This window comes from Bombina bombina, chromosome 3, assembly GCF_027579735.1.
Source record: "Bombina bombina isolate aBomBom1 chromosome 3, aBomBom1.pri, whole genome shotgun sequence".
Classification (NCBI taxonomy): Eukaryota; Metazoa; Chordata; class Amphibia; order Anura; family Bombinatoridae; genus Bombina; species Bombina bombina.
The window spans coordinates 414,605,916-414,633,161 of record NC_069501.1 but is presented as its reverse complement, the minus strand read 5'-3'; the positions used below and the strand labels follow the sequence as shown (position 1 = coordinate 414,633,161).

The following is a 27,246-nucleotide window of genomic DNA, read 5'->3' as shown; positions in this document are numbered from 1 at the left end:
AAGATGATATTCCCATATACAACCATTTAAGAGAGAAAAATAACGGAAATACCTCTGCCCTCAAATATATGGGAATACGTAAAGTGCAAAAAGACTGGAGAGGAGGAATCTACAAATTGAGTGGGGGAAAGATGACATTCCTATATACAAACATTTAAAAGAGAAAAATAACGGAAATACCTCTGACCTCAAATATATGGGAATATGTAAAGTGCAAAAAGACTGGAGAGGTGGAAACTTTGAAAAAAGATTATTATTAAAGGAATGCAAATGGATGTTCAATCTAGACTGCATTTATCCAAAAGGCTTAAATGCAGATTTTGAAGTAGTCCATCTCCTTTTCAACTCTCTTCTCTACCCACCTGCACCACCCCCCTCATCTGCGTTCAGTGCTCAAGACCCGGCTAACTACTTTTTCAATAAACACTTACCATCCGAAGAAACATCCCAACACAAGCCTGCAATCTCCCAACTTCACTCCCAGTCACCCCCTCTGCCGCTCTCTGCATCCTCCTCCTAACCACTGAGAGTGAAGTGGCTTCCCTATCGTCTTCCTCACACCTCACTACCTGCCCACTTGACCCTATTCCTTCACATCTAATACATTCTCTGTCTCCCACCCTCACTCCGGCTCTTACCCACATATTCAACCTATCCCTTTCTACCGGCTCATTCCCTGCCTCCTTCAAACATGCAAAGGTCACCCCCATCCTCAAAATACCCTCCCTTGACCCTAACTCTCCTGCGAACTACCGCCCCATATCACTGCTCCCGCTAGCTTAAAAAATCCTTGAAAAACTAGTTTTCGATCGCATAACCCACTTCCTATCCTCCAACTCACTGCTCGAGCCCCTGCAATCTGGCTTCCATCCCCATCACTCAACTGAGACTGCCCTCGCCAAGGTTACCAACAATCTCCTTTCTGCTAAAAACAAAGGCTACTACTCTATACTCATCTTACTTGACCTCTCTGCTGCCTTTGACACTGTTGACTATCCCCTTCTCCTACGGACTCTCAGCTCTCTTGGGCTCTGTGACACTGCCCTCTCCTGGATTCACTCTTATCTCTCTAACAGATCCTTCTCTGTCTCTTTTGCTGGTGGCTCCTCCTTTCCATTTCCTCTGTCTGTTTGAGTACCTCAAGGCTCTGTCTCTTCTCTATTTACACTTCTTCACTGGGTAAACTTAACAGACATGGCTTCAACTACCACCTCTATGCTGATGACACCCAGATCTACCTTTCCAACCCTGCACTCTCTCCTTCTGTCAATTCTCACATCAGCGACTGCTTATCTGGCATTTCCTCCTGAATGGCGCCTTACCACCTAAAAATAAACATGGCCAAGACCGAACTACTTCTAATCCCCCCTCTACAGTTTCTAATTTTTCCATCACTGTTGGCAGCACCACTATCTCCCCATCACCCCAAGTCCGCTGCCTCGGAGTCACACTTGACTCAAATCTGTCCTTCATTCTCCACATCCAACTGCTCTCTTCATCCTGCCGCAACCACCTACGCAATATCTCCAAAATGTGTCCGTTTCCGAGTGACGAAACTACTAAACTGCTTATTCACTCCCTGGTAATTTCCCAACTTGACTACTGCAATAACTTGCTAACTGGCCTCCCTCTCTCCCGCCTCTCTCCCCTTCAATCCATCCTAAATGCATCTGCCAGGCTAATCCACCTCTCTCGACGCTCCGTTTCTGCTGCAACTCTCTGTGAGTCCCTTCATTAGCTCCCCATTCACAGCAGAATTAAATTCAAAATTCTCACCCTGACCTACAAAGCCCTCACCAATGCTGCCCCACCCTACCTGTCCTCACTCATCAGTAAATATACTCCAGCCCGCCCCCTAAGATCCAACAATGACCTGCTCCTTGCGTCCTCTACCGTCACCTCCTCTCATGCTAGACTACAGGACTTCTCTTGTGCGGCTCCAACCCTCTGGAACGCACTTCCTCGAGCCGTCAGATTCTCCCCTAACCTCTCCTCCTTTAAACGTTCCCTGAAGACCTTTTTGTTCAGGGAAGCCTATCACCCGACTCATTAACAAATAAACTTCACTAACCCAACAGTTGCCCTCATCTCCCCACTAATATCATTCCCACCTTTGCAGTCCCCACCTCCCGTTTGCCACCCTCGTACCCATCTAGATTGTAAGTTCCCACAGGAATAGGGCCCTCAATTCCCCCTGTATCTGTCTGTAAAATTTTGTCTTTTATTGTATTGTTTCTCCATTGTACTTCTATCCTTGTACCCATGGGCAGCGCTGCAGAATCTGTTGGCGCTTTATAAATAAAGAATAATAATAATAATAATCTCCTTTGAATATCTGCATCCGTTTTACCTATTTTATTTACATCCCTTTTTCACCAAGAAACCTCCCAGTCTTTTGGCACCAATGCCTTACCCACATATTAGGTCCATTACTTTCATTATTTTTGGCATACACATATCCCTTTTCACCCATTATTACAAGCCACTTCTATTTGATAGAGTTTATATGTGACAGTATATTAATATCTATGAGTAATACGCCTTTACTCTTCCACTCTGTCTTTTTATATCACAAGAGATGTGATTATTTAGAATTATTTAATAACCAGAATTATTAAATACCAAGCTAACAGCACACATTTAGAATAGGGACCCGGTATGTATTTCCATGCTAACTGAGATTTCTGTTTATTTATGTGCCACAAAATACTGCATAATAACAATAAGTAATTCTATGTCTGTAGATAAGCCTATGTTTACATAACATAAGGTTAGAGTAATCACTTTGTTTGAACAGTTTATACCAATACTTGCATAATCCTTATATCTTGCATACTTAAAGTGAAGGTAAACTTTGGTGAATGAAAGCCCGCTTTTTAAAAATACTATTAAAAACAGGGGCACTTTTATTCATCAAAGTTTACAAAGCAGCCGTTTTGATTAAAAATTTACCTTTTTTTCTTTTCACAGCCAGAGCACCTTCCCCCTCCTGGAAATCCTCTCTTCACACGTCAGCAATGACTAATCTGGCTTCCTCCAATCAAGGCTTTCCCCCCAGGGTAGTCATTGCCTGAGGTCATGCTGTGATTGGAGGAAGCCGGATTAGTCATTGCTGACGTGTGAAGAGAAGATTTCCAGGAGGGGGAAGGTGCTCTGGCTGTGAAAAGAAAAAAAGGTAAATTTTTAATCAAAACGGCTGCTTTGTAAACTTTGATGAATGAAAGTGCCCCTGTTTTTAATAGTATTTTAAAAAAAACGGGCTTTCATTTATCAAAGTTTACCTTCACTTTAACATACTCTTTGTATCTTATATACCTTACAGACTATGTACATTTTTGTGGTTTATATATCCTATATATTCCTGACATCTAATATTGTATATAGAATATCTACCTTATTTTTAATGTACTTATTTTCAATGTAATTATTTTCAATATACTTTTTTCTGTACCCCATTTACATACCCGTATGTTTATATAATGTCACTAATATAATGTTTTTATTTATAAACCGTTTATGTACATTACTATTCAGGAAACTCTGGCTCTTATATTTTTTACATATATCTTTTTATACATTTTAAATCCGCCTTATAAATATTTTTAAAATTTGCCTTATAAATATTTTTATAATCCGTCTTTAGAACTGTTCCAAAATCAATCTTTATAATAGAAGACTCATGCTATCCCCGTACTCGCCCTGTTTCACAATAGAATTATTAAGCCAGCTGAACTGTCAATATGCCCTTAAAAATGATGGCAGACTACTGGTGCATCTATGCTCCCCTCCCAGTCACCGGAAATGACGTAATAATTAGATGCGGCGACCGGAAGCGACGATATCCAGTGACACACAAACCGGAAGTTGTTGACAAACCGGAAACCACTAAATCAGTAATACTAGACTGATTAGTTTGGCGGCAATCAGTTCTTTGGCGGTCCTTTTCAGCCATACCTCCTCTTTTTTCAATAGGCCAATAGCTCTATAAATATCCTCTTAATCTCTGAAGCTGGTAGTCTTGAAAAAGGCCTTATTAAAGGCCGAAACGCATCAATGATTTATCTGACATAACAGTCCGAGTTTCCTGTACTTTCTCAAGGTAAGCCTATTTACCATATAGGCCTAACTAACCACCCAGATTTTTTGTACCTGTTTTTTTCCTTCACTGTCTTTTAAGGACACTACACCCATCCAACATCCTCACATTTTGGAACTTTTTCCTCATTCATTTGGACACAGACATTATCCTTATTTTTAATTCCTGGATTCTACTAATTTCACTTTGAAACACACCCCTGGGACACCCATTTTCAACACTGTTTCATTTTTTATCTTCATGTTTTTTCTTGTGCTATTGTAGCACCATCCTTTTTTTGTGCACAGTGAACACACCCTATCTGGGTGACTTTTCATATACCAAGTGATCACTGGTTTTAGATTTATACTGCTATCAAATTTACATATTCTGTTTTTAGATTGTAGTTTTTAATATTGTTGTGTAATATTGTTGTTTATTAAATAAGCATTACTTTTTTTTGCAATTATATTTCAGTCCCCGTTTACACACTTTTGACATCTTTTAGTGCTCCTTTGACACTCTCCTTAAATCTTAAAAATCACAGAAAGAGAAGCGAGTATGTCTTTACCTGAGAGAAAAATGCTGGTGTGAGAGATGCTGTGGGCAGTGAGGGGCTGAGGATACCCAGAGGGTTTGAGTCGCTGGTTGTGATGAAAACAGTGGGAGCCAACTCAAGCTCTTTGGGTTTTTTAGGCTTGCTTTTCATGTCCAACAGGTAGGGTTCTGGTTCTGGCTCTGCTTCAGGCTCCAGTTCAGGTTCTGGCTCCGGTTCAGCATCAGACTCAGGATTAGATTTATCAACCTCCATAGACATCTCATGAGAAAATTCCAGGGATGTTGAAGTCACAGGCTCCAAATCTGCATCAATATCCTGGTTGGAATCTAAGACTGAGGATGTAGGTTGAGAATGCATGGGATTTGGGGTGATGGAAGAGGTGGGATAAGGAACAACCAAATGAATTGCTATATTTGGTGGTGGTTCTGCAGGTTTTTCATGTGGGTCCTGAGTCTGAGGAGGGATGGAGGGTACCCTATGTGCTTGCTCAGGATTTTTGGCTGGTGTTGTTACAAACTTGATTACAGAGGAAGCTGACTCATGTACAATTTTTTTCTCAATAGGAGTCTCCACATTGATGGGTTTGAAGAGATTTGCACCTGCTGTATTCAGAGTCTGAAGGGTAAAGGATGTGTATAAACCAGAGTGTAAATAGTCATTACGACCAGAGGCTTTGGTGGGAGGTATTGCCATTCGCTCTTTACCACAGTTCTCCTTGTCTCTGCCAGTGCATATACTGACAGATTCAGTCTGATGGCCTTCTGTCTCTCCTTCACCTCGACCCAATGTCAGAGGGTCCATAGTAAGAATATCTGGGTATGAAACAAATTTGTACACAAATTTCTGGCCATTTACTTTCTTTATGATATTCTGAAAAACAAATAAAATACAAATATAGCATCACAATGTTATAAAGGGATACTACTACTTAAATATGCTTTCTTTCTTAGCAATTTGAGAGATTAGTTCAACCACTTACATTGCCCATACCATGCAATGCTTTAGAGGCAGGGGTCAACAAAGCTGTTAAATATTTTGGAGCCAGCAAGAATTTTAGGAGCTAGACAGTGGCATTTGTATATAGATATATGGAGAAAAACCCTTAAAAGTTAGGAGCCGGGGGAAAAATCTAGGAGCCAGTGGCTCCCTTGCTCTATATATTTGTACCATACTGGAAGAAATTTGAGGAGCAGGTACCTTTTCAGGAACCATAAAAGAGTGTGTGTGCAATAAGGGCTGCACGATTAATCGCATATGCGATTTAAAACCGTGATTTATTGCTGCGATTTAAAAAATGCAAAAGTACGTAATTTTTTTGCTAAAATTAAATAAATCCTCAGATGTGGCTGTACTTGTATTTGTATGTGATTTCTAGCAAAACAGCTCCATCTAGTGGTTGCTTTTAGCACACATTTGTAAAATGGCTGTTTTACTTTGACTTTCTGTTTGTGATCTCAGTAGCAGCCAATCTATAGAAGTCTAAAAGCAGAGCCCATGCAGGAGATGTGAAGAGGAGGGAAAGCCACTTACTTATATTTCCCCCTAGGGACGTCTGCAGTCTGAAACTTAGGGTATGTAATCATTATGGAACCTCCAACAGAATCTCCTGCTCTCTGAGAAACGGCTCAAATACATAGCAGATGCAGTTAACCCCACGGCTGCCAAAAAGGCTAAAACTGCAGGCCCCTCTGCTAGCTAACTGCTGGGTTAACTGCATCTTCAATGTATTTAATATCAGCAAGGCACAGCATTTCTGAAAGGAGCAGCCCCCACCTCTACTGCTTTATGCCTGTATTGGATTCCTGGACAGGAGCAGGGCTCATTTTCAGTCAAGATTAAAAAAAGAAGAAAGGTTCAGACTCTGGACAGAATGTTTTTTTTTGGTGGATGAATTTATCCACCAATCAGCAAGGACAACCTAGGTTGTTCACCAAAAATGGATTGGCATCTAAACTTACATTCTTGCATTTCAAATAAAGACACCAAGAGAATAAATAAAATTTGATAATAGGAGTAAATTAGAAAGTTGCTTAAAATTTCATGCTATATCTGAATCACAAAAGAAAAAAAATGGGTTCTGTGTCCCTTTAAGCTTAAGAGCTAGCCCATTTTTGGTTCAGGACCTGGGTTATGCTTGCTTATTGGTTTGCTACATGTAGCCACCAATAAGCAAGCGCTACCCAGTGTGCTGAACCTGAAATGGGCTGGCTCCTAAGCTTTAAATTCCTGCTTTTCAAATAAAGATAGCAAGAGAACGAAGAAAATTGATAGGAGGAGTAAATTAGAAAGTTGCATGCTCTATCTAAATCAAGAAAGAAAAAATTGGGTTTAGTATCCCTTTAAAGAGACAGTCTAGTCAAAATTAAACTTTTATGATTCGGACAGGGCATGCAGTTTTAAACAACTTTCCAATTTACTTTTATCATCATCAAATTTGCTTTGTTCTGTAGTATTCTTTATTGAAAGCTAAATTTAGGTAGGCTCATATGCTTATGTCTAAGCCCTTGTAGGCCACTTCTTATCTCAGTGCATTTTTACAGCTACACAGCGCTAGTTCATGTGTTTTAAATAGATAACATTGTGCTCACTCCCATTGAGTTACCTAGGAATCAGCACTGATTGGCTAAAATACATGTCTATCAAAAACTGAAATAAGGGGGCAGTCTGCAGAGGCTTAGATACAAGGTAATCACGGAGGTAAAAAGTATATTAATATAACCGTGTTGGTTATACAAAACTGGGGAATGGGTAATAAAGGGATTATCTATCTTTTTAAACTATAATAATTCTGGAGTATACTGTCCCTTTAAATTTAATATAAACTTGTCACGCTCTAACATAACACATAGAATAACAACCTACCTACTGTACAAGACTACCAGAAAAAGTGCTCTGGTATAAGAATCATGGACATAAACATTTAAATGCATTATTATAGTATCATCTTGTGTTATTTTTTTTGTTTATAAGTACTTGGTGCCTTTAACCAACCAAAATATTTTAATTAGCTGGCTGATCATTTATACAGTTGTAGCCTTTAACTATACGTTAATGTATTACTGATTATGTGACTGACACTGCTTTATTTATATTTCAATTAAGCAAGTATAACTGAAGATACTGTTGTAATATAATGTTCTCTAGAAGATATACCAAGATTACAAAACTGCATAAATTGTGGATTAATATTCAGCAACTATAGGACTTCTATACATGAGAAATACATTAGGCACATTTATCTACTCTAATCACTTGCTTTTAGCTTATAGGAACACTGAACCCAATTTTTTTCTTTCGTGAGTCAGATAGAGCATGCAATTTTAAGCAACTTTATAATTTACTCCTATTATCAAATTTGCTTAATTCTCTTGGTATATTTATTTGAAAAGCAAGAATGTAAGTTTAGATGCCGGCCCATTTTTGGTGAATAACCTGGGTTGTCTTTGCTGATTGGACAGCACCAATAAACAAGTGCTGTCCATGGTTCTGAACCAAACATTTGCTGGCTCCTTAGTTTAGATGCCTTCTTTTTCAAATAAAGATAGCAAGAGAACGAAGAAAAAAATGATAATAGGAGTAAATTAGAAAGTTGCTTAAAATTGCATGCTCTATCTGAATCACGAAAGAAAAAAAAAAATTGGGTTTCGTGTCCCTTTAATTAACGTGGAGTGAAGTTTCAGCAGACTACACAGTTATCTTTAACCTAGTGTTCACCTAGTTAAAATATCTCCCTTGGCGTGTGTTGGAGTAGATATTTATTGGCATTTAAATCTGTGGGCAAATCAGAGAGTGCTACGCTAACTATTTGCCTTGAGCCTTGGCAAATGCAAAAGGAGCGGCTGCTAGATGATTGTGAAGACACACCTTCATATGCTTGTGACAGCATGGGTTTTAAACAACAGATCAAAGAGCAATTGTTCACAAAACCGGTAAGGAAAAACAGGCTCTGCAGGTGAAAAAATAGTGTGGAGGAAATCTCAAGATTTTCTGTGATTCTCTTTGAGAAATCTATGCACACAGAACTGGTAATAAACTCAGGATACAAAATAATACAGTTTGGGCTTTTAATATAGTCTATGGCATTTCCATGATTATGAATCATTTTTATGTAATGCAAGCATTAAAAGTGCTTATTCCTTAGAGTATGTCATTTTTACATTAGTAGCCTCCTCTTACTATGTGTGTGTAATCCTGCAAAGGGAATAAACAAATAGCTTAAAGGGATATGAAACCCAAAATTTTTCTTTCATGATTTAGATAGGGCATTCAATTCTAAACAACTTTCCAATATACTTCTATTTACAATTTTGCTGGGAGCTAGCTGAACACATTGGTAAGCAAATAACAAGAGGCATATATGTGCAGCCACCAATCAGCAGCTAGCTCACAACTCCGGAGCCTAACTAGATATGCTTTTCCACAAAGGATACCAAGAAAATGAAGCAAATTAAATAATAAACGTAAAATGTTTAAAATTGTATGCTTTATTTAAACCATGAAAGAAAAAAATTGGGTTTCATGTCCCTTTAAGTCCTGCTTAGGAGCAGCAGCTGAGCAGGCCACATTCAGTGACTGTCCACTACATGCATATGCAACTCCTCATTGGCTCACCCACTGTGTACTGCTCATGAGCGGAAATGTGTTACGGCTCTAGAGCATAACTTTATTTATGTGTTTAACCTTTTTACAAGGGATAAACACAGTAAGCAATGCACACTCGTGTAAACAAAACAGCATTTAATTTACCCATTTTCTAGTATTATAGCACACCCAGTGGCTATAATTAAAGACTATTGCAACCAGCCTTTAATCAACTGTTTTAATTATAGTTCAGACACATATTTTAAAGGACCAGTAAATATAGTAGATTGACATAAACAAATGCATGATAAAAAGACAATGAAATAGCACTTAGTTTGAACTTCAAATGACAAATTTCTATTTCCACTCCTCGTGTATCATGTGACAGTCATCAGCCAATCACAAATGCTTATACATATATTCTGTGAATTATTGTACATGCTCAGTAAGAGCAAAAAAAAAGTGTAAATATAAAAAGACTGGGCACATTTTGTTAATGGAAGTAAATTGGAAAGTTGATTAAAATTGCATGTTCTATCTGAATCATGCAAGTTTAATTTTGACTTGAGTGTCCCTTTAAAGGAACACTAAACACTAAATAAATGCTAGATATAATGATGCACTCAAAGTAAAGATTAAATTCTATTAGTTATATAAATAATGAAGAAATAAAGTTCTAGTTTCTATAAAATGATGGGCACTACTATGTTGAAACTTAGGCTTCCTTTATCTATTATTTCTAGGTACAGATATAAATAATTACCTATAAATAAATCAAAGTGTGCAATGAGTGTGTAGAATATACCACCATTAAAAGGGCATATAATCCTGGGAAAGTTACTTCATCAATTGACTTGTAACAGTTTATTGTCAGTGAATATTAAACAAGAGCCTCTTAAAAAGGGAAATTAAACACCTCAAGATAGCAATATAAATTGTTTAATTACATGTTGTAAAACAACTTTGCAATATATGCTCATTATTTATTTTGTTCTCCCTTCATGTAATTTAATTTTGAATATTGTGGGGGCTTTCCAACAGATGTTAAACATGGAAGTGCAGGCACAGCTATATTCCACACAGTCATTGGTTGCACACTCTAGTAACCATTTATAACCATTCCTAATTGGCCTCAGCAGAAAATGTAAACTAAGTTACAATATGGTGGTGCCCACTGCTTATGGACATTAGCATGTTACCCTTATTTTTTTCAATATTTATATCATTTTTAAAAATACATGTACAAATTATTCTCAGGCTTATGTTTGCTTTGAATACAACATTCAGTTGATGATTTATGTAGTGTTTAATGTCCCTCTAAATATAGGATAACTAAATTACAAAATGGTGATGTTCGTTACTTTAAAGAAACTCAAGGGAATTGGAAAACCCAGAATTTTTTCATGGTTTCAGTTATTGTAAAGTTTAAAGAATAAGTGCCCGGTATCCAAAACTAATCTTAAAAACAGGGGCACTTTCATTCATTAAACTTTACAATGAAGCTTCTTTGTAAACTGGCGATCCTCCACCTGCATCTCCTGCTGTAGTTAGCACAGCGATGACGAATCCGGCTTCCTCCAATCGTTGCGTGCCCACTTTGGCGTCCAGCTTGTGGGGTCACGCAATGATTGGAGGAAGCCGGGTGGAGGATCGCAGGTCTGTTTTCCAAATAGAAAGGCAAGTATTTTTAAAAAGAAACTTCATTGTAAAGTTTAAAGGGACACTAAACCCAAAACGTTTCTGTCATGATTCAGGTACAGAATACAATTTTAAACAACATTCCAATTTACTTCTATTATCTAATTTGCTTCATTGTTTAGATATCCTTTGTTGAAGATATAGTAATGCACATGGGTGAGCCTATCACCCGAAGCATCTATGGGCAGCAACCAATCAGCAGCTACTGATGCTATCTAGATATGCTTATCAGCAAAGGATATCAAGAGAATAAAGCAAATTAGATAATAGAAGTAAATTAGAAAGTTGTTTAAAATTGCATGCTCTTTCTGACTCATGAAAGAAAAAATTTGGGTTTCATGTCCCTTTAATGAATGAAAGTGCCCCTGTTTTTAAGATTAGTTTTAGATACTGGGCACTTATTCATTAAACTTTACAATCACTTTAAATTACAGGAAAAAGTGACAAATAATGAAAATATATTGTAAAGTTTTTTTTTACTACACATAATTAAAAATGTTATATTACAAGATCAAAGTGTTCACGTTTCCTTTAAAGCACTGGTTTTCAAACATGTTCTCAGGCCTCCCTAACAGGACAGATTTTCAGGATTAACTTGGACGGGAGCAGGATAATAACCAGTTTACTAATCAGCTGATTATTTCTCCTGTGCTCTAGTTCAGATATCTTCAAAATCTAGCCTGTTAGGGAGGCCTAAGGACAGATTTGAAAAACTGTGCTTTAAAGTGAAGGTAAATTTTGATGAATAAAAGCCCGTTTTTTTTAAAATACTATAAAAAACATGGGCACTTTCATTCATCAAAGCTGAGAAAGCAGCCCTTTTGTTTAAAAACTTACCTTTGTTCTTTTCACAGCCAGAGCAGCTTCCCCCACCGGAGATCCTCTCCTTACACGTCATCAATGACTAATCCAGCTTCCTCCAATCACGGCTTTCCCCCCAGGGTAGTCATTGCCTGAGGCCATGCCGTGATTGGAGGAAGCCGGATTAGTCATTGATGACATGTGAAGAAAGGATCTCCAGGTGGGGGAAGCTGCTCTGGCTGTGAAAAAAACAAAGGTACGTTTTTAATCAAAACGGCTGCTTTTTTAAACTTTGATGAATGAAAGTGCCCCTGTTTTTAATAGTATTTTAAAAAAAACGGGCTTTCATTAACCAAAGTTTACCTTCACTTTAATGTAATCAAAAAATACCCCAGTGTCTGTGGTAGTCTCTGTGACTTTTAGGGAAAGAACATACCTAGATGTGCTTTTCAACAAAAGGATGCTAAAAGAACAAAGCAAACAAGATAATAGAAGTTAATGGGAAAGCTGTTTAAAATTGAAAGCTCTATCTGAATCATGAAAGTTTAATTTTGAATTTACTGCCCCTTTAAGAACCCAAGTTTTCAACATTTTACAAACACTTGCCCTTGGACCAGTTGGACCAGTTGTCCAAAGAAATCTCATTACCTTGACATAGTAATAGCGGAGAGCCCTGCTCAGCTTGTCATAGTTCATGCTTGGCTTATTCTTGCGCACACCCCACAGCCGGGCCACTTCCTCGGCCTGGAGGAGCTTGAACTCTCCATCATTTGAGGTCCAGCAGATTACCTGCTTGTGATGAGGCTCCTGCAGGAGCTGGAGTAGGAACTGCCACAGAGTTATTGCGCTATCCATAGCAGGGTGCTGGGAATAGAAAAGAAGCAAATTATAGTTCCAGAACAGTTCAGAAAACAAAACAAGTAATCACTGATGTTGGCAACCCAAAATGTGAGGCGCTCTTTTTTTTCTCCAAAATACTAAAATAATTTTACAGGTGAATAAATTGTTTAACTATTTTCACCTATCTAGGTTTTACATTATTGTTTAAAGTGTTAAATTAATCATAGTATTTTGGATATAACATTATTTGCATCTCTTTGTTAGTCTATTTGCAAGGAACTCAATACAGGGCTCAACAACACTGAGTTCTTGACTGATGTAAATTTCCTAAGTGTAGTAAACTCTGTCACCCTTGAATAAGGAAGCAAGCAAAAACGTTGTTGATACACTGAGTACAATCCAGCCCAATGGTTACTAGCATACCTCATGCATTAACGTGTTTAGACATTTATCATGAAGAGGGCACATCTTATTAACATTTTAAAACGGGTTTTCACATAAGCTAATATTTAATAATTTGTGACTGGCAATTTTATTGTTTATTATAACATAAGAAAGATTTGTTCTCTTTTAATGAATCAGTTGAAACATCCACCAGTAAAAAGAGGTCCTCAATAGGTATTTGGGGGAATGGGTTTGCCTGTTTATTCACTTATAAAGAGAAAATACAGAAAATAAATATACACTGTATCTCCTCTCCTTTGGATATAAGCAGTTTGGCAAATGATCAGCTACAGTATTTAGCATGACATGTGACATGCTGTAAATGATCATTGACTGTAGGAGGTGCATCATTTTATTTCTTGACCTTTTAATTTACGAAGGCTTAAAAGCAAAATTCTGAAAAATACAGCAATTTGCACAATGGTTCTGACATAGGGACTCTGTCCTGCTGTTGCTAAATCTGTGTATGTCGTGGTTTCACAAAAATAAAATTTGGGAATGCCCAAACCACACCCCGTCTCCACTACTGACCACCAGCCCAGTTGTTGGCCTGTTCAGTCACTGCCTGCCGACTTTGCCCTTGGGTCACTCAGATTCACCCCTGGAAGCCATGGTTAAGAACTTTAAATATTGGGATGTGTAGAAAATGCATAGATCTCTGTAGTATTGTGTAGTGCGGTCATCTGTACTGCAGGCTAAACTTCTACAATTACTGTCATGAGTATTAAAAAAAACAACAACAAAAAAACAACATGTTATTGTAATATTTAGGGCAAAGTAAACTTGTGGAGTCATCAATTTAATACCTTAATGCACTGAAGTCCCCCCTGGCGACAAAAAAATAAAGGGACCGTAAATGTAATCTATTCAATAGTGGTTGAGACCTTTATTATAGCAAATACCTCATTGGGAGCCATAGTATGGAACATTAGGGAAGCAGTAATTCCAAGACTAGAATTGGAGCTTTGATATTGAGACTCCTAACGCTTTATCACTCAGCATCTTTTTTTGAATGGTTGAGATTTGAAAACAATCCCTACTTGCAAGCAGGACTAACAACATGGGTTCCATAGATGCCATTCTGTGGGAGCAGAACATTCTATTTATACTTGTAAAGAGGCGGCCTTCAAGGTCTAAGAAATTAGGTTTAGCTTTCAACTAAGAATGCCAACAGAACAAAGCTAAATTGGTGATGTGATTTTTTTTTTTTAAATGGCATGCCCTATCTGAATCATGAAAGTTTATTTTGGACTAGACTGTCTCTTTAATTATTACTTATTCTGCATTACTTTGGATACAGATTGATGTGAGCTAAATGTACAATCTAATTTGGACCAGAGTTTATGAGTTTTGTAGATATATACTACAGTGAGGTAGTAAGGATCTAGATTAAACCTATACCGCTAGATTTAGAGTTCTGCGTTAGCCGTCAAAACCAGTGTTAGGGGCTCCTAACGCTGGTTTTGGCCGCCCGCTGGTATTTAGAGTCAATCAGGAAAGGGTCTAACGCTCACTTCGCAGCCGCGATTTTTCCATACCGCAGATCCCCTTACGTCAATTGCGTATCCTATCTTTTCAATGGAATCTTTCTAACGCTGGTATTTAGAGTCTTGGCTGAAGTGAGCGTTAGAAATCTAACGACAAGACTCCAGCCGCAGCAAAAAGCCAGGAGTTAAAACAGATGTAGGTATATATGTGATAAACACCCTTTAAAATATTGTTTTTCTCTTTGCATAATCTTGCTGCAGCCAAAAGAGTTTGTATTGATTTACCACAGTCAGAGTATTTTTTTGTTTTCTAGCATCCTGTGTGATTTTTATTCTCACAGACCTGTCTACGTGAATTTTGAATCTAGAAACTAGCAACACAGGATGTAAAGCTACAAGATCTCTGCTTTACATAAAATTAATAAACTACAACACAAATGTGTACATTACCTGCAATAGAGCACAATTTGGCTCTGCCAACAAAACAAGTTGAGGGCTAATTTTACTTACAAGGATACAAAGGTCAAAAATAAAATGTGCATGGGTGCATTTCAATTTAAAATAAGCATTTTTGCAATATACTTTCATTAGTTAAAAATACTTCCAGTAAAAATGATTACTGTTTTTCTGCAGCATATTCAGTGAAGGCCCGTGGCACCAGTATTCGGATACCATGACTGCTGAGAGAGTCAGCAGTGGCTTGTATGACACAAATGTCTTTAGAAGCAATACACACCACTGCCAGTGTTCTGGGAAAAACGGTGAACCTGTGAAAGTAGCAAACCACATCACTTCCTGTGACGTGGCATCAGCGGTTTCACAAAGTTTGAGCGTAATGCGCATGCGTGCCATTGTCATGACATTTCTGGCCACATACGTCACTGCTTCAATTTCTAGGCCCATGAAATCCCTGGACCATCTGTACTGCGCATGTGCGCTCGCATGCGCGGGATTTGGAAGTCTGTCAATACTACGCCCTGCTTTGCCAAACACTTCTAGCTGTAAAATTGCATGTGACTATATGACACACCAAAAACTATGGAAACAAAAATTATTTTAATACTTATCAGAGTGTGTATTTTAAATGGTAGTTATATTTGTACTAAACTTTGCTCGACTCCTGCTTCCTTTATGTATATATTAAAGGTCATCTAGATTGTATTTGGCATTGTATTATGCAAAGTATATTCAAGTGTTCCTGATAATCTTGATAAACAAATGAAAACAGTGAAGCTGCTTTGTAAAGTAAGTGTTTGGCAAAACGGGGCACAGTATTGACAGACTTCCAAATCCCGCACATGCGCAATACAGACGGTCTAAGGATATCATGGGTCTAGAAATTGAAGCAGTGACGTATGTGGCCAGGAATGTCATGACGCTGGCACGAATGCGCATTACGCTCAAACTTTGTGAAACAGCTGATGCCACGTCACAGGAAGTGACGTGGTTTGCGACTTTTACAGGTTTGCCGTTTTCCCAGAACACCAGCTCTCTGAAAAGGTTTGGTGTTTGAATACTGGTGCATAGGCCTTCACAGGATATGTGCGCATGGCTCAGAAAAACAGTAATAAACTTTTACTAGAAGCATTTTTGGTAATGAATATATATTGCAAAAATGCTTCTATTTCACAATGAAATGAACCCACGCACATTTTATTTTTGACCTTTCTATCCCTTTAAAATAAAAAGGGTTCTAGAAAATAAAAAGTCTTGAGACTAGTTCTGTTATTTCAGTAGCCTAATAAAAAAAAAAGATCTGGTTGTGCCAGATAAGAAAAAGATTAACATTTGAAATAAGTAGATTGAAGAAACTCTAGAGTGAAAACTGAAAAAATGGCTTCTGGTTTTAAACATTTTCATTTAGAAAACACTACACATGTAAACACTAGTCAAAACAACATAAGAGAGAGACAAAAGTCAAAATTAAACTTTCATAGTTCAGAAAGACTTTTCAATTGACTTTGTTCTGTTAATATCCATTGTTGAAAAGAATATCTAGACAGCCACAGGAGTAGCTAATGGGAGCTGACTGGTGAGAGGTGGAGAAACACATATGCCTCTTGTCATTGGCTTGCCAGATATGTTCAACTAGTTCCCAGTAGTGCACTTCTGCGATCGAGATTACTTTAAACTCTGCAAGCAATAGTGCAATAATAAAATACTGTACCATTTTCTTCTTCACGTTGTATGTCCCTTTAACCCCTTAACGACCAACGATGTATGGGGTACGTCCTGCAAAAAAATGCAGTTAACGACCAAGGACGTACCCCGTACGTCGTTGGTCTTTAAAAGCAGTGGAAGCGATCCTAATCACTTCCAACTGCTTTCATGTTATAGGAGTGATGCCTCGATATTGAGGCATCCTGCTATAACCCTTTTTAGCCGTCCGATGCAGAGAGAGCCACCCTGTGGCCCTCTCTGCATCGGCCATCGATGGCCATGTTCGTTGGTGGGTGGGAGCTGATCCAGGGAGGCTGGTGGGCGGCCATCGGTGGGGCGGGATTGAGTGCGCGCGCGTGCGTGCACGGGAGCAGGTGCACGCGCGGGTGGGAACCCTACACTATGGAACAACTGAAAGCGTGTAAGGTGGTAGTCGGTGGGAGAGAGGGTGGGAACAATACAAATTTTAACAAACTGGGAGAGTGTGGGGGGTTGAGGGGGGGGGGCAGCTACACTACAGAGAATAGTATTTTTAAAATAAAATTTTTATAAAAAAAACATATTTGATTTCAAACTGGGTACAGGCAGACAGCTGCCAGTACCCAATATGGCGCACAATAAGGCAGAGAGGGGGGGGGGGGGGGTTAGAAAGCTCTAGAGTGAAAACTGAAAAAATGGCTTCTGGTTTTAAACATTTTCATTTAGAAAACACTACACATGTAAACACTAGTCAAAACAACATAAGAGAGAGACAAAAGTCAAAATTAAACTTTCATAGTTCAGAAAGACTTTTCAATTGACTTTGTTCTGTTAATATCCATTGTTGAAAAGAATATCTAGACAGCCACAGGAGTAGCTAATGGGAGCTGACTGGTGAGAGGTGGAGAAACACATATGCCTCTTGTCATTGGCTTGCCAGATATGTTCAACTAGTTCCCAGTAGTGCACTTCTGCGATCGAGATTACTTTAAACTCTGCAAGCAATAGTGCAATAATAAAATACTGTACCATTTTCTTCTTCACGTTGTATGTCCCTTTAACCCCTTAACGACCAACGATGTATGGGGTACGTCCTGCAAAAAAATGCAGTTAACGACCAAGGACGTACCCCGTACGTCGTTGGTCTTTAAAAGCAGTGGAAGCGATCCTAATCACTTCCAACTGCTTTCATGTTATAGGAGTGATGCCTCGATATTGAGGCATCCTGCTATAACCCTTTTTAGCCGTCCGATGCAGAGAGAGCCACCCTGTGGCCCTCTCTGCATCGGCCATCGATGGCCATGTTCGTTGGTGGGTGGGAGCTGATCCAGGGAGGCTGGTGGGCGGCCATCGGTGGGGCGGGATTGAGTGCGCGCGCGTGCGTGCACGGGAGCAGGTGCACGCGCGGGTGGGAACCCTACACTATGGAACAACTGAAAGCGTGTAAGGTGGTAGTCGGTGGGAGAGAGGGTGGGAACAATACAAATTTTAACAAACTGGGAGAGTGTGGGGGGTTGAGGGGGGGGGCAGCTACACTACAGAGAATAGTATTTTTAAAATAAAATTTTATAAAAAAAACATATTTGATTTCAAACTGGGTACAGGCAGACAGCTGCCAGTACCCAATATGGCGCACAATAAGGCAGAGAGGGGGGGGGGGTTAGAAAGCTGTTGGGGGGGGGGGGGGATCAGGGAGGTTGGGGGCTAAGGGGGGACCCTACAGAACATAATTATTAATTTTTATTTTTTTAAAAAATCCCCAAAAAAACTCTTATTTTAGTACTGGCAGACTTACTGCCAGTACTTAAGATGGCGGGGACAATTGTGGGGTGGGGGAGGGAAGAGAGCTGTTTGGGAGGGATCGGGGGTGTGATGTGTCATGTGGGAGGTTGATACCTACACTAAAGCTAAAATTAACCCTGCAAGCTCCCTACAAGCTCCCTAATTAACCCCTTCACTGCCGGGCATAATACATGTGTGGTGCGCAGCGGCATTTAGCGGCCTTCTAAATACTAAAAAGCAACGCCAAAGCCATATATGTCTGCTATTTCTGAACAAAGGGGATCCCAGAGAAGCATTTACAACCATTTATGCCATAATTGCACAAGTTGTGAGAAACCTAAAGTTTGTGAAAAAATTGAAGTGAACAATTTTTTTTATTTGATCGCATTTGATAGTGAAATTGTGACATGAAATATACCAAAATGGGCCTAGATCATTACTTTGGGTTGTCTTCTAAAAAAAAAAAAATACACATGTCAAGCGATATTCAGGGATTACAAAAAGATATCAGTGTCCCAATGTAACTAGCGCTAATTTTGAAAAAAAGTGGTTTGGAAATAGCAAAGTGCTACTTGTATTTATTTCCCTATAACTTGCAAAAAAGCAAAGAACATGTAAATATTGGGTATTTCTAAACTCAGGACAAAATTTAGAAACTATTTAGCATGGGTGTTTTTTGGTGGTTGCAGATGTGTAACAGATTTTGGGGTTCAAAGTTAGACAAAGTGTGTTTTTTTCCATTTTTTCCTCATATTTTCTAAAAAATTTTTTATAGTAAATTATAAGATATGATTAAAATAATGGTATCTTTAGAAAGTCCATTTAATGGCGAGAAAAACAGTATATAATATGTGTGGGTACAGTAAATGAGTAAGAGGAAAATTACAGCTAAACACAAACACTGCAGAAATGTAAAAACAGCCCTGGTCCCAAACGGACAGAAAATGGAAAAGTGCTGTGGTCCTTAAGGGGTTAAACATGTCTTGCTTTTGTGCTTGTTCTACACTCCCAATGAGCAGCAGCTTTCACAATTACATGCTTTATCAAATTAGACTGTAATTTTCCCACTATAATGTCAACCCCCCCATTTTTTTTTAAATAACAAAAATGCTCATAGTGGAAATAAACTGATATGTTTTTTTATACCATAGAAAGCACTTTAAAATAGGTTGTTACAGTTTTAGTCCTACATAAATAAACTAATGATTTTAAAGAAATATGCATTAGAACATTTTTTTTGATGATTATGTCTTTGGGTAACATAGTAATTGGATTTTCCTTTGATCTAATATATAGGACTTCACTGCTTGAGAAGCTACATAATTAAGAGCTTTTGATTCGGTCATCAAATCTCTACGCTTTGCATTAACAGACCTTGACAGCTAAGAAGGTCACAGATGGATAAACAGACCTATCTTCCGCTACACAAACACCTATTCTGGGTAATGAAATTTGTAAACAGAGTGCTCATATTTACACATGATAAATACTACATACACTTGCTTACGTTATTTTGTGTCATCTATTTCCCTCTTTCACTTACTCTCATAAAAGGGACAGTCTACAATAGAATTTTTATTGTTTCAAAAGATAGAAAATCCCTTTATTACCCATTCCACAGTTTTGCATAACAAGCACAGTTATATTAATATACAGGTGGCCCTCGTTTTACAACGGTTCAATTTACACCGTTTCAGAATAACAACCTTTTTTTCCAGTCATGTGACTGCTATTGAAAAGCATTGAGAAGCAGTGCATTTATTAAAATAGCCAGTAGGTGGAGCTGTCTGCTTGTGTTGCAGCAAAGTCAAGCAAGCTGAAATTAATCAGTTTAACCAGACCTCAGCTATCAAGCAGATTTCAATGGAACAAGATCTTCCTGTCTATAACTCAGTTCAGATTGGAATGCATAGAAAGAACTGTTTGCAGAAAAATGCAAGTGAAGTCTGTGTTGTGTGATTATTTTATTAGGTTTATAATGCAGTTTAGCATTTAAAGTCTTCATTTCAAAGCTTTAAAAATAATGTATTGGATGTTACTTATGACAATTTTGAGAGGGGCCTGGAACCTATGTCCCTCACTTCCCATTGACTTACATTATAAACTGGGTTTCAATTTACAACGGTTTCAATTTACAACCATTCCTTCTGGAACCTAACCCCGGCATAAACTGAGGGCTACCTGTACTTTTTACCTCTGTTATTACCTTGCATCTAATAATCATGACTATTTATTTATTTATTATCTAATCGACTTACATTTAGTACTTTGTTGTGCTAAATCTTAAATAACTTCTCGGGCGTGAACACATTGTTATGTATATGGTCCACATGAACTAACAGTCTCCTGTTGTGAAAAGCAAATAAAAAAGCAGGTGATTAAGAGGTTGTCTATAGAGCCTTTGAAACGGTCAGAAATTTAGAGGTTTAAATGCTATAAAGTATATTAATATAACAATGTTGGTCGTGCAAAGCTGGTGGAATGGGTAGTAAAGGCATTTATCTATTTAAACAGTAACAATTTTAGTGTAGACTGTCTCTTTAAATGTTAATTTCCTGCTTGTCGTGTTATATATTTTCTTCCACATACCTTTAAAGGGACAATCAAATAAAAAATAAAATACTCAAATATATCACAAAGTTAGCAAGGCACACGGTGCAAAATTAACAATGTTTAACCCCTGGTAAGGTGTTAAAGAGACACTAAGGTAAAAAAAACAAAAAAAACTTTCCAATTTACTTATCTCATCAAATGTGCTTTGTTCTCTTTGTATCCTAGTTTGAAGAGTAAACCTAGGTAGTCCCATAGGCGCTCAGGAATGTGCACGTCTGTAGTATTGCAGCAGTATTTGCACAATGTTTGAAAAAAATGTTATACATTGTTGTAAACCATACTGACAGACTGATGAAGATGTGCACACTCCTGAGTCCCTTGAAAGTGATGGTAAACTCTCCCCTTTTAAAAATCAGATCTGGAATGTAAGCGCTATTTTAGATGGAGTTTAATTCATTAGCTGTAATGAAGATGCGCTATAACTTAGTTATTAATATAGATATGAAATTCAAATACCCCTTGTTACACCACCCACTTCAAAAGTCAATTTTCCTGTCAGCTAAATGATTGAATTACTCTCCAATCAATGCTCTAGCTACAACAAAAGTGCCATATGGGGAGAGCGCTGATTGGACAACAATTCAATCTGTTAGCTCACAGAAAAGTTTACTTTTGAAGTGGGCGGAGGAGCATGCAGTATTTGCATTTCATATCTATATTAATAACTAAGTTATACTGCATCTTCATTACAGCTAATGAATTAAACTTCATCTAAAATAGCGCTTATATTCCAGATCTGATTTTATAAAGGGGAGAGTTTACCATCACTTGAAGCATACCTAGGTTTACTCATCAACAAAGGATAACAAGTAACAAAGTAAATGTGAAAACATAAGTAAATTGGAAGGTTTTACAGTGCATGCTCTGTCTCAGTACATTAGTGTTGCCTTAAAGATAAAAAAAAAAGATATGGCTCCCAAGAAAGACTTTAGCTATAACAGACTTCAGGTCCTGAGCTGAATGCAGCAATGCAAAGTGGCTTCCAAGTGGCACTTTAGTTACACATTTAACCCCTAAGGGAGATTAAAAACCAAGGGACATTTGTGCAAACAAAATAATATGCTCTAACATATTACATCAATTTATTGATGCATTACAATTGCTATGTTATTCTAAATCCAAAAGGTACACTGTAATTATATAGCCACATTGCACAGATTTTGCCATTTTTAGCCATAAATAAAGTTTTAGAGTGTACATAGATGCAGCATGTGTATATTTTTAGGCAAATGCACAAAGCATAAAACTATTCTGCATCCACATAAGTTCAGATAACTAATATATATATATATATATATATATATATATATATATATATATATATATATATATACACACAAAACTATTTTTTTAATTAAATGTCTGAAGCTGGTTATAAAATAATTCATATGTGCTTATTACACTTTACATTAAATACTATTTAACTATTATTACATTTGACTAATAATATTTAAGACACAGTGTAGCACAAACTATGTCTTACTACACTAGTTTATAAGTGCAATGGGAAACAAATAGTATTTAAACTACTTTTTGAATAGTAGTGGGCTTCTATCTTGTTTATGCTCACTGTAAGCGTTTTCTTATTTACACACGTGTATATTACACATACACAAACTGTATAATGTAAATATAAATAAAATCACACACACTTAGATAAATCACAAAGTGCTGGGTATCAAGTCTCCGCAATGTTTACTTCTGGTGTCCAGCAGGCAGCACAAAGCTTGCACCCTACACTCACTGACATTAGACTGCAAGTTTAGAACAACAAACTTCCAGCACACAGCATGCTCATTGTAACTGTCAAAGATCACACCGCATATTTTTTACTACGTACTCGCCCCCCTACCCTTAAAAACAAATTACCCACTCTCGGGTCACCGCTCTGCTGTTCCGGACTCCCCCATGTCCAAGTCCTGTCACCCGTGGGCGGAGCTTAGGCCCACCAAGTCTGGAGCTGCCATCCGCCTGCAACGTCATTTCCGGTATAGAAAGTGACGTCGCCATTAGGGGGAGATGCATTTTTGCAGGTCCCTCGAGGTAGAATGTTTAAGAAACGCTGATTGGCTGTACTGCCGGTGGGGGCGTTCGTACCTCGCACGATAACACGCCCAGTATAGGCGTCAGACACATACACGCCTGAGGCGTTCTTTAGACACTTTGCTGGGCTATAAATGTTGTCATAAATTGCGCGTGTGTGTAACTTACTTTTTGGGAGAGGTTACTAAAGGGATACGTCGCCATTAGGGGGAGAGCGGGTGTGAAAGGATGTGTTGTTATTGGGGGGAGAGGATAAATGGGTGTTGATAATTGACGTTAAGAAATAGCATCATTAATATTTAGAAAATGAAGTATTTCCTTGTGAAGGTGAAAATATGTATTTTGGCCTAGCAGCACAACTGTTACGATTTTTAGTGGTCAGTCTCCGATTTTACTACCGGGACTTTAATAGCAAAACTTGCTCAAAGTACTGGAGAAGTTTTTGCATTTTTACTATGACTCCTTTTTAAATAAAAAAAACAAACAAACATTTTTTTATTTACCTATGAAACCTGTATTATTATTGTTTTGGTATAAAAACAGCTTTCAGTTGATAAGTTTAAACTAGCTATTCACAGAATTATGAAATTATTGTATATTTACCCAAAATAAGTATATAAAATTATAGTTATCACAGAAATGATTTTCATATAACTTGTGCAATCATAAGGCAAATGCCTGTAGAAACCTCTCTAGAATCCCCTGTGTTCAGAATTAGCAGACGTATGGGTTTACCATTGCTTTTAATCAGAAGGCCGCTAATTGCACCTGCGCACCACACTTCTGAAAGAAGATTTTTAGACCCGTTATGGCAAAGGATACAGGGCCTATTTAACATAAGAGCTCACATTTTTAAAATTAACCACCAAAACTATATATATTTACAAAGCAGACAACCCAAGGCCCATTTTGGCATATTTCATGTCACCAGTTTGCCGTTATATGTGTACCAAACGTGGACATATGAAAAAAAATCATTAACTTTTTCACAGACTAGATTTCTCAAATTATTTACACATAGTATATAAAATTCTAATTATCACAGAAATGATTTACATATAACTTATGCAGTCTTAAGAGAAATGCTTGCAGAAGCTTCTCTAGGATTCCCTGTGTTCAAAATTATACATGTATGGTTTTACCATTGCTTTTGGTAATTAGAAGTCTGCCAAATGCACCTGCGCACCACTTTTTAGACACTTTATGGCAAATGGTTAATAGTTTATTTGCTGTTGCATAACTGCCCAAATTAATTGTTAATATTTTAATAACGGAAAACCCAAGGTATTGATCTAGGCCTATTTTGGTATATTTCATGCTAACAGCGGGTAGTCCGATAAGTGCCAAATGCAATAATTTAGAAAAATAAAAAAATATTCTTTTCAAAAACATTGGGGTTTTTACTGACACTATTTATAGAAAACGTACAGTGAAAAGTCAAATTATTTTAAAATCTTTTTTAGAGTCCCTTTTTTCAGAAATAGCAGACATGCATGGGCTTGTCATTGGTTTTGGTAATTATAAAGCTACTAATTGTAGCTGTGAATCACAGTTCTGAATGGGGATTTTAGACACGTTGTGGCAATAGGTCATATAAAGTCACGCATTGCAGCTGTGCATCACATGTATGGAAGGGGATTTTTAGATATGTTTGGGCAAAGGGCCATAGAAGGCAGCTAATTGCAGCTGTGCACCACTTTTCTGAAAGGAGATTTTGGGGAAAGGGTTAATCTCTTGTTTGCTCTGGCATAACTCCCAGTATTAAATTATATAATTTTCATGCCACCAGCCGTCCGTATTTATGGAAAATGAGATAAAAAAAAAAAAAAAATACACAGACTTTGGGATTTGCAAATTATTTAAAACCAGAATTTTCACCAGTAGTTTTCAACTGTATGATACATTTCAAAGCAATTTTTGATGCATAGACCAGGTTTTGTTGGGCATGACATACAATGAAAACGTGATTCCTCACTCCCTTTTTTGTGCAAACTCTGCAGCGTTTTTGGGAACAGGCCGCCTTTGCTGTAGGAGGGATATAACTGGGGAAATGTCTGCCAGTAAGTCTTGCAATGTTTTCACACTGCAGGTTTTGGGGTGTTTCACTATTTTCAAATAAAAGGCTTGCAGTCACCTCTATTTGATAATTTAGGTAGGGGAGCTTTTTGCAGATGCAGAGGTTTTGTACAAAATATACAAATTAAAAAGTGCCATCTGAATCATATAGACAGCAAGCTTTTTATACCAGATTTAGTTTTTTCTTGTGGCAAGATAAGGCTTCATCATCTGGTCAGAGAGGTCTACTCCACCCATGTATTTAAACAGTTTTTTTGCATTTGTCTCCTTTTACCTCTGGGAATAACTGTCTTGGTTCCCCCAATGTGTATAGTTGTTAGCATATACACATACACATCTTTTTGTCACAAAATTTAACTGCTAGGAGTTCTTCACTCCGCAGCGCTGCTTTTTTTTCCTGCATTTTGTCTCTTGGAGACTAATTGCTGTGGGAAACCTCTACGATTTTTTCTATGTTTCCACAGGCTACAGTGTCAATGAAAAATATTTTTGAAAAGGGGATACTAGTATAATAATTATCAACCAAGGGATGGATGAGGTCCCAGACAATGTTCTCACTTGTTGTAAGGTAAGGTGGGCAGCCAGGTGGATCTAATTGGCAGTCTTTCCCTTCATACACTCTAAAATATTGGATATAGCCTGTGGAACTCAAACACAGTTTATACAATTTAATACCATAACATGCTCTTTTAGAGGGGATATATTGTTTTAATTGTAATTACCTTTGAAAAGCATCAGGGACTCGTCAATACAAATATGTTTAGATGGGGTATATTTTTCAGAAAATAATTTGTTAAAATAATTAATTAGTGGTCTTCGTTTATATACTCTATCATAATTTGGGTCAGTCAAAGGTGGTAGGTCCTGTGTGTTATCGGTAAAGTGGAGGAAACTGTGTAATGTTTTCAGGGTAAAGTAATAATAAAAAATGGAATCGATTGTATCCACATCATAAGAAGTGACGGTAACACTATCAATTTCAACTCTTCTAAGGGACTGTAACAACTCAAATCTTCCATGTGACTTAAAATAATTTGTTTTTAAAGGGAGCGCACTCCAGGACTTTTTACAATAATAGGATCTTTGTAAATTATATGCATAAGTATTTTAAGGTTTTAAATATTTCCTATCATCATATAATGGTTGGCCTTGTATAGCGGTTTTCTCTTTTAATATGAGTGTGCATCATTGCTAATCCGATATCAATTGTGAAGCTCGCCTATAGAGAGTCTAGATAGATTCATATAGCACTAATTCCTATCATCATACAATAATCCCTTTCGTCATATAGTGATTGCTTTTTATTATGGTTCTCCCTTTTAGTATGAGTGTGCAATATTGCTAATCCAATATCAATTCTAAAACTCGCATATAGAGTCATATTTTGTTAATATTTTTTTGTTGATATATCACGATAAAGTTCATAATTATTTTATATTTTAATATCTAAATCTATTAATTTTTAAAAAAATAAAATTTTTATTACATTAATCTGAGTTAATTATTCTATTTAATATCTTAAATTGGTTTGCAAATGATTGATATTTGATGTAAAGTCTAGAATTTTAAGTTTAAAGTTGAGATTTCCAACTAATCATAGTAGATAATTGTTTATTCATATAGAATTAACATCCTATGGCTATCGAGTAGCGCCCTCATTTTTCTATAACCTATTTCGCACAAATACTTATCAAGGAAGGAGATAAGATATATGAGTGGCTTAGATAGGATTGTTATTTGGTATAAGCGCTAACTTAATACTTTTCAGCATTACTGCAGGGAACAGTGGTATAGAAAATACAGGGTGGGTAGACCAATACAATTTTATGCTTGGCTAGTGTATGATGCCCATAGTAAGTATGAGTCCCCAAAATTGTTTTATTTCTGCAATATTTGTTGGGATCCAATTGTCTGTAGGGGATTTCTGGGCCAAGCACTGCTCTGCATATAGGTTAGTCTGGCAAGCCATTTCTTCCAAAATAACATCTGAAAAAAATATTTTTAAAAAGTCTGCTGGATTGAAATTGCTGATGTCTGCATTTGATACCAGCAGACTTAGTAAAATTGGGAATTTCAGGGCTATAAAAATGAGGGGGGGGGTTTACAAA

At 37.4% G+C, this 27,246-nt stretch overlaps 1 protein-coding gene across 1 annotated transcript in view; it reads right to left on the bottom strand.

Annotated features, from left to right (window-relative positions):
* The window catches only part of ELK4 (ETS transcription factor ELK4), an 83,021-nt gene extending 60,037 nt beyond the window's left edge, over positions 1–22,984 (bottom strand). The window contains exons 1-3 of the mRNA XM_053706613.1: positions 22,893–22,984; positions 12,363–12,578; positions 4,647–5,504 (exon numbers count right to left, since the gene is read on the bottom strand). Of these exons, the coding sequence (XP_053562588.1) occupies positions 4,647–5,504; positions 12,363–12,569 (1,065 nt within the window). The 5' untranslated portion in view covers positions 12,570–12,578; positions 22,893–22,984. The remainder of the gene's footprint in view (positions 1–4,646; positions 5,505–12,362; positions 12,579–22,892) is intronic.
* Between the last annotated feature and the right edge of the window lie 4,262 nt (positions 22,985–27,246).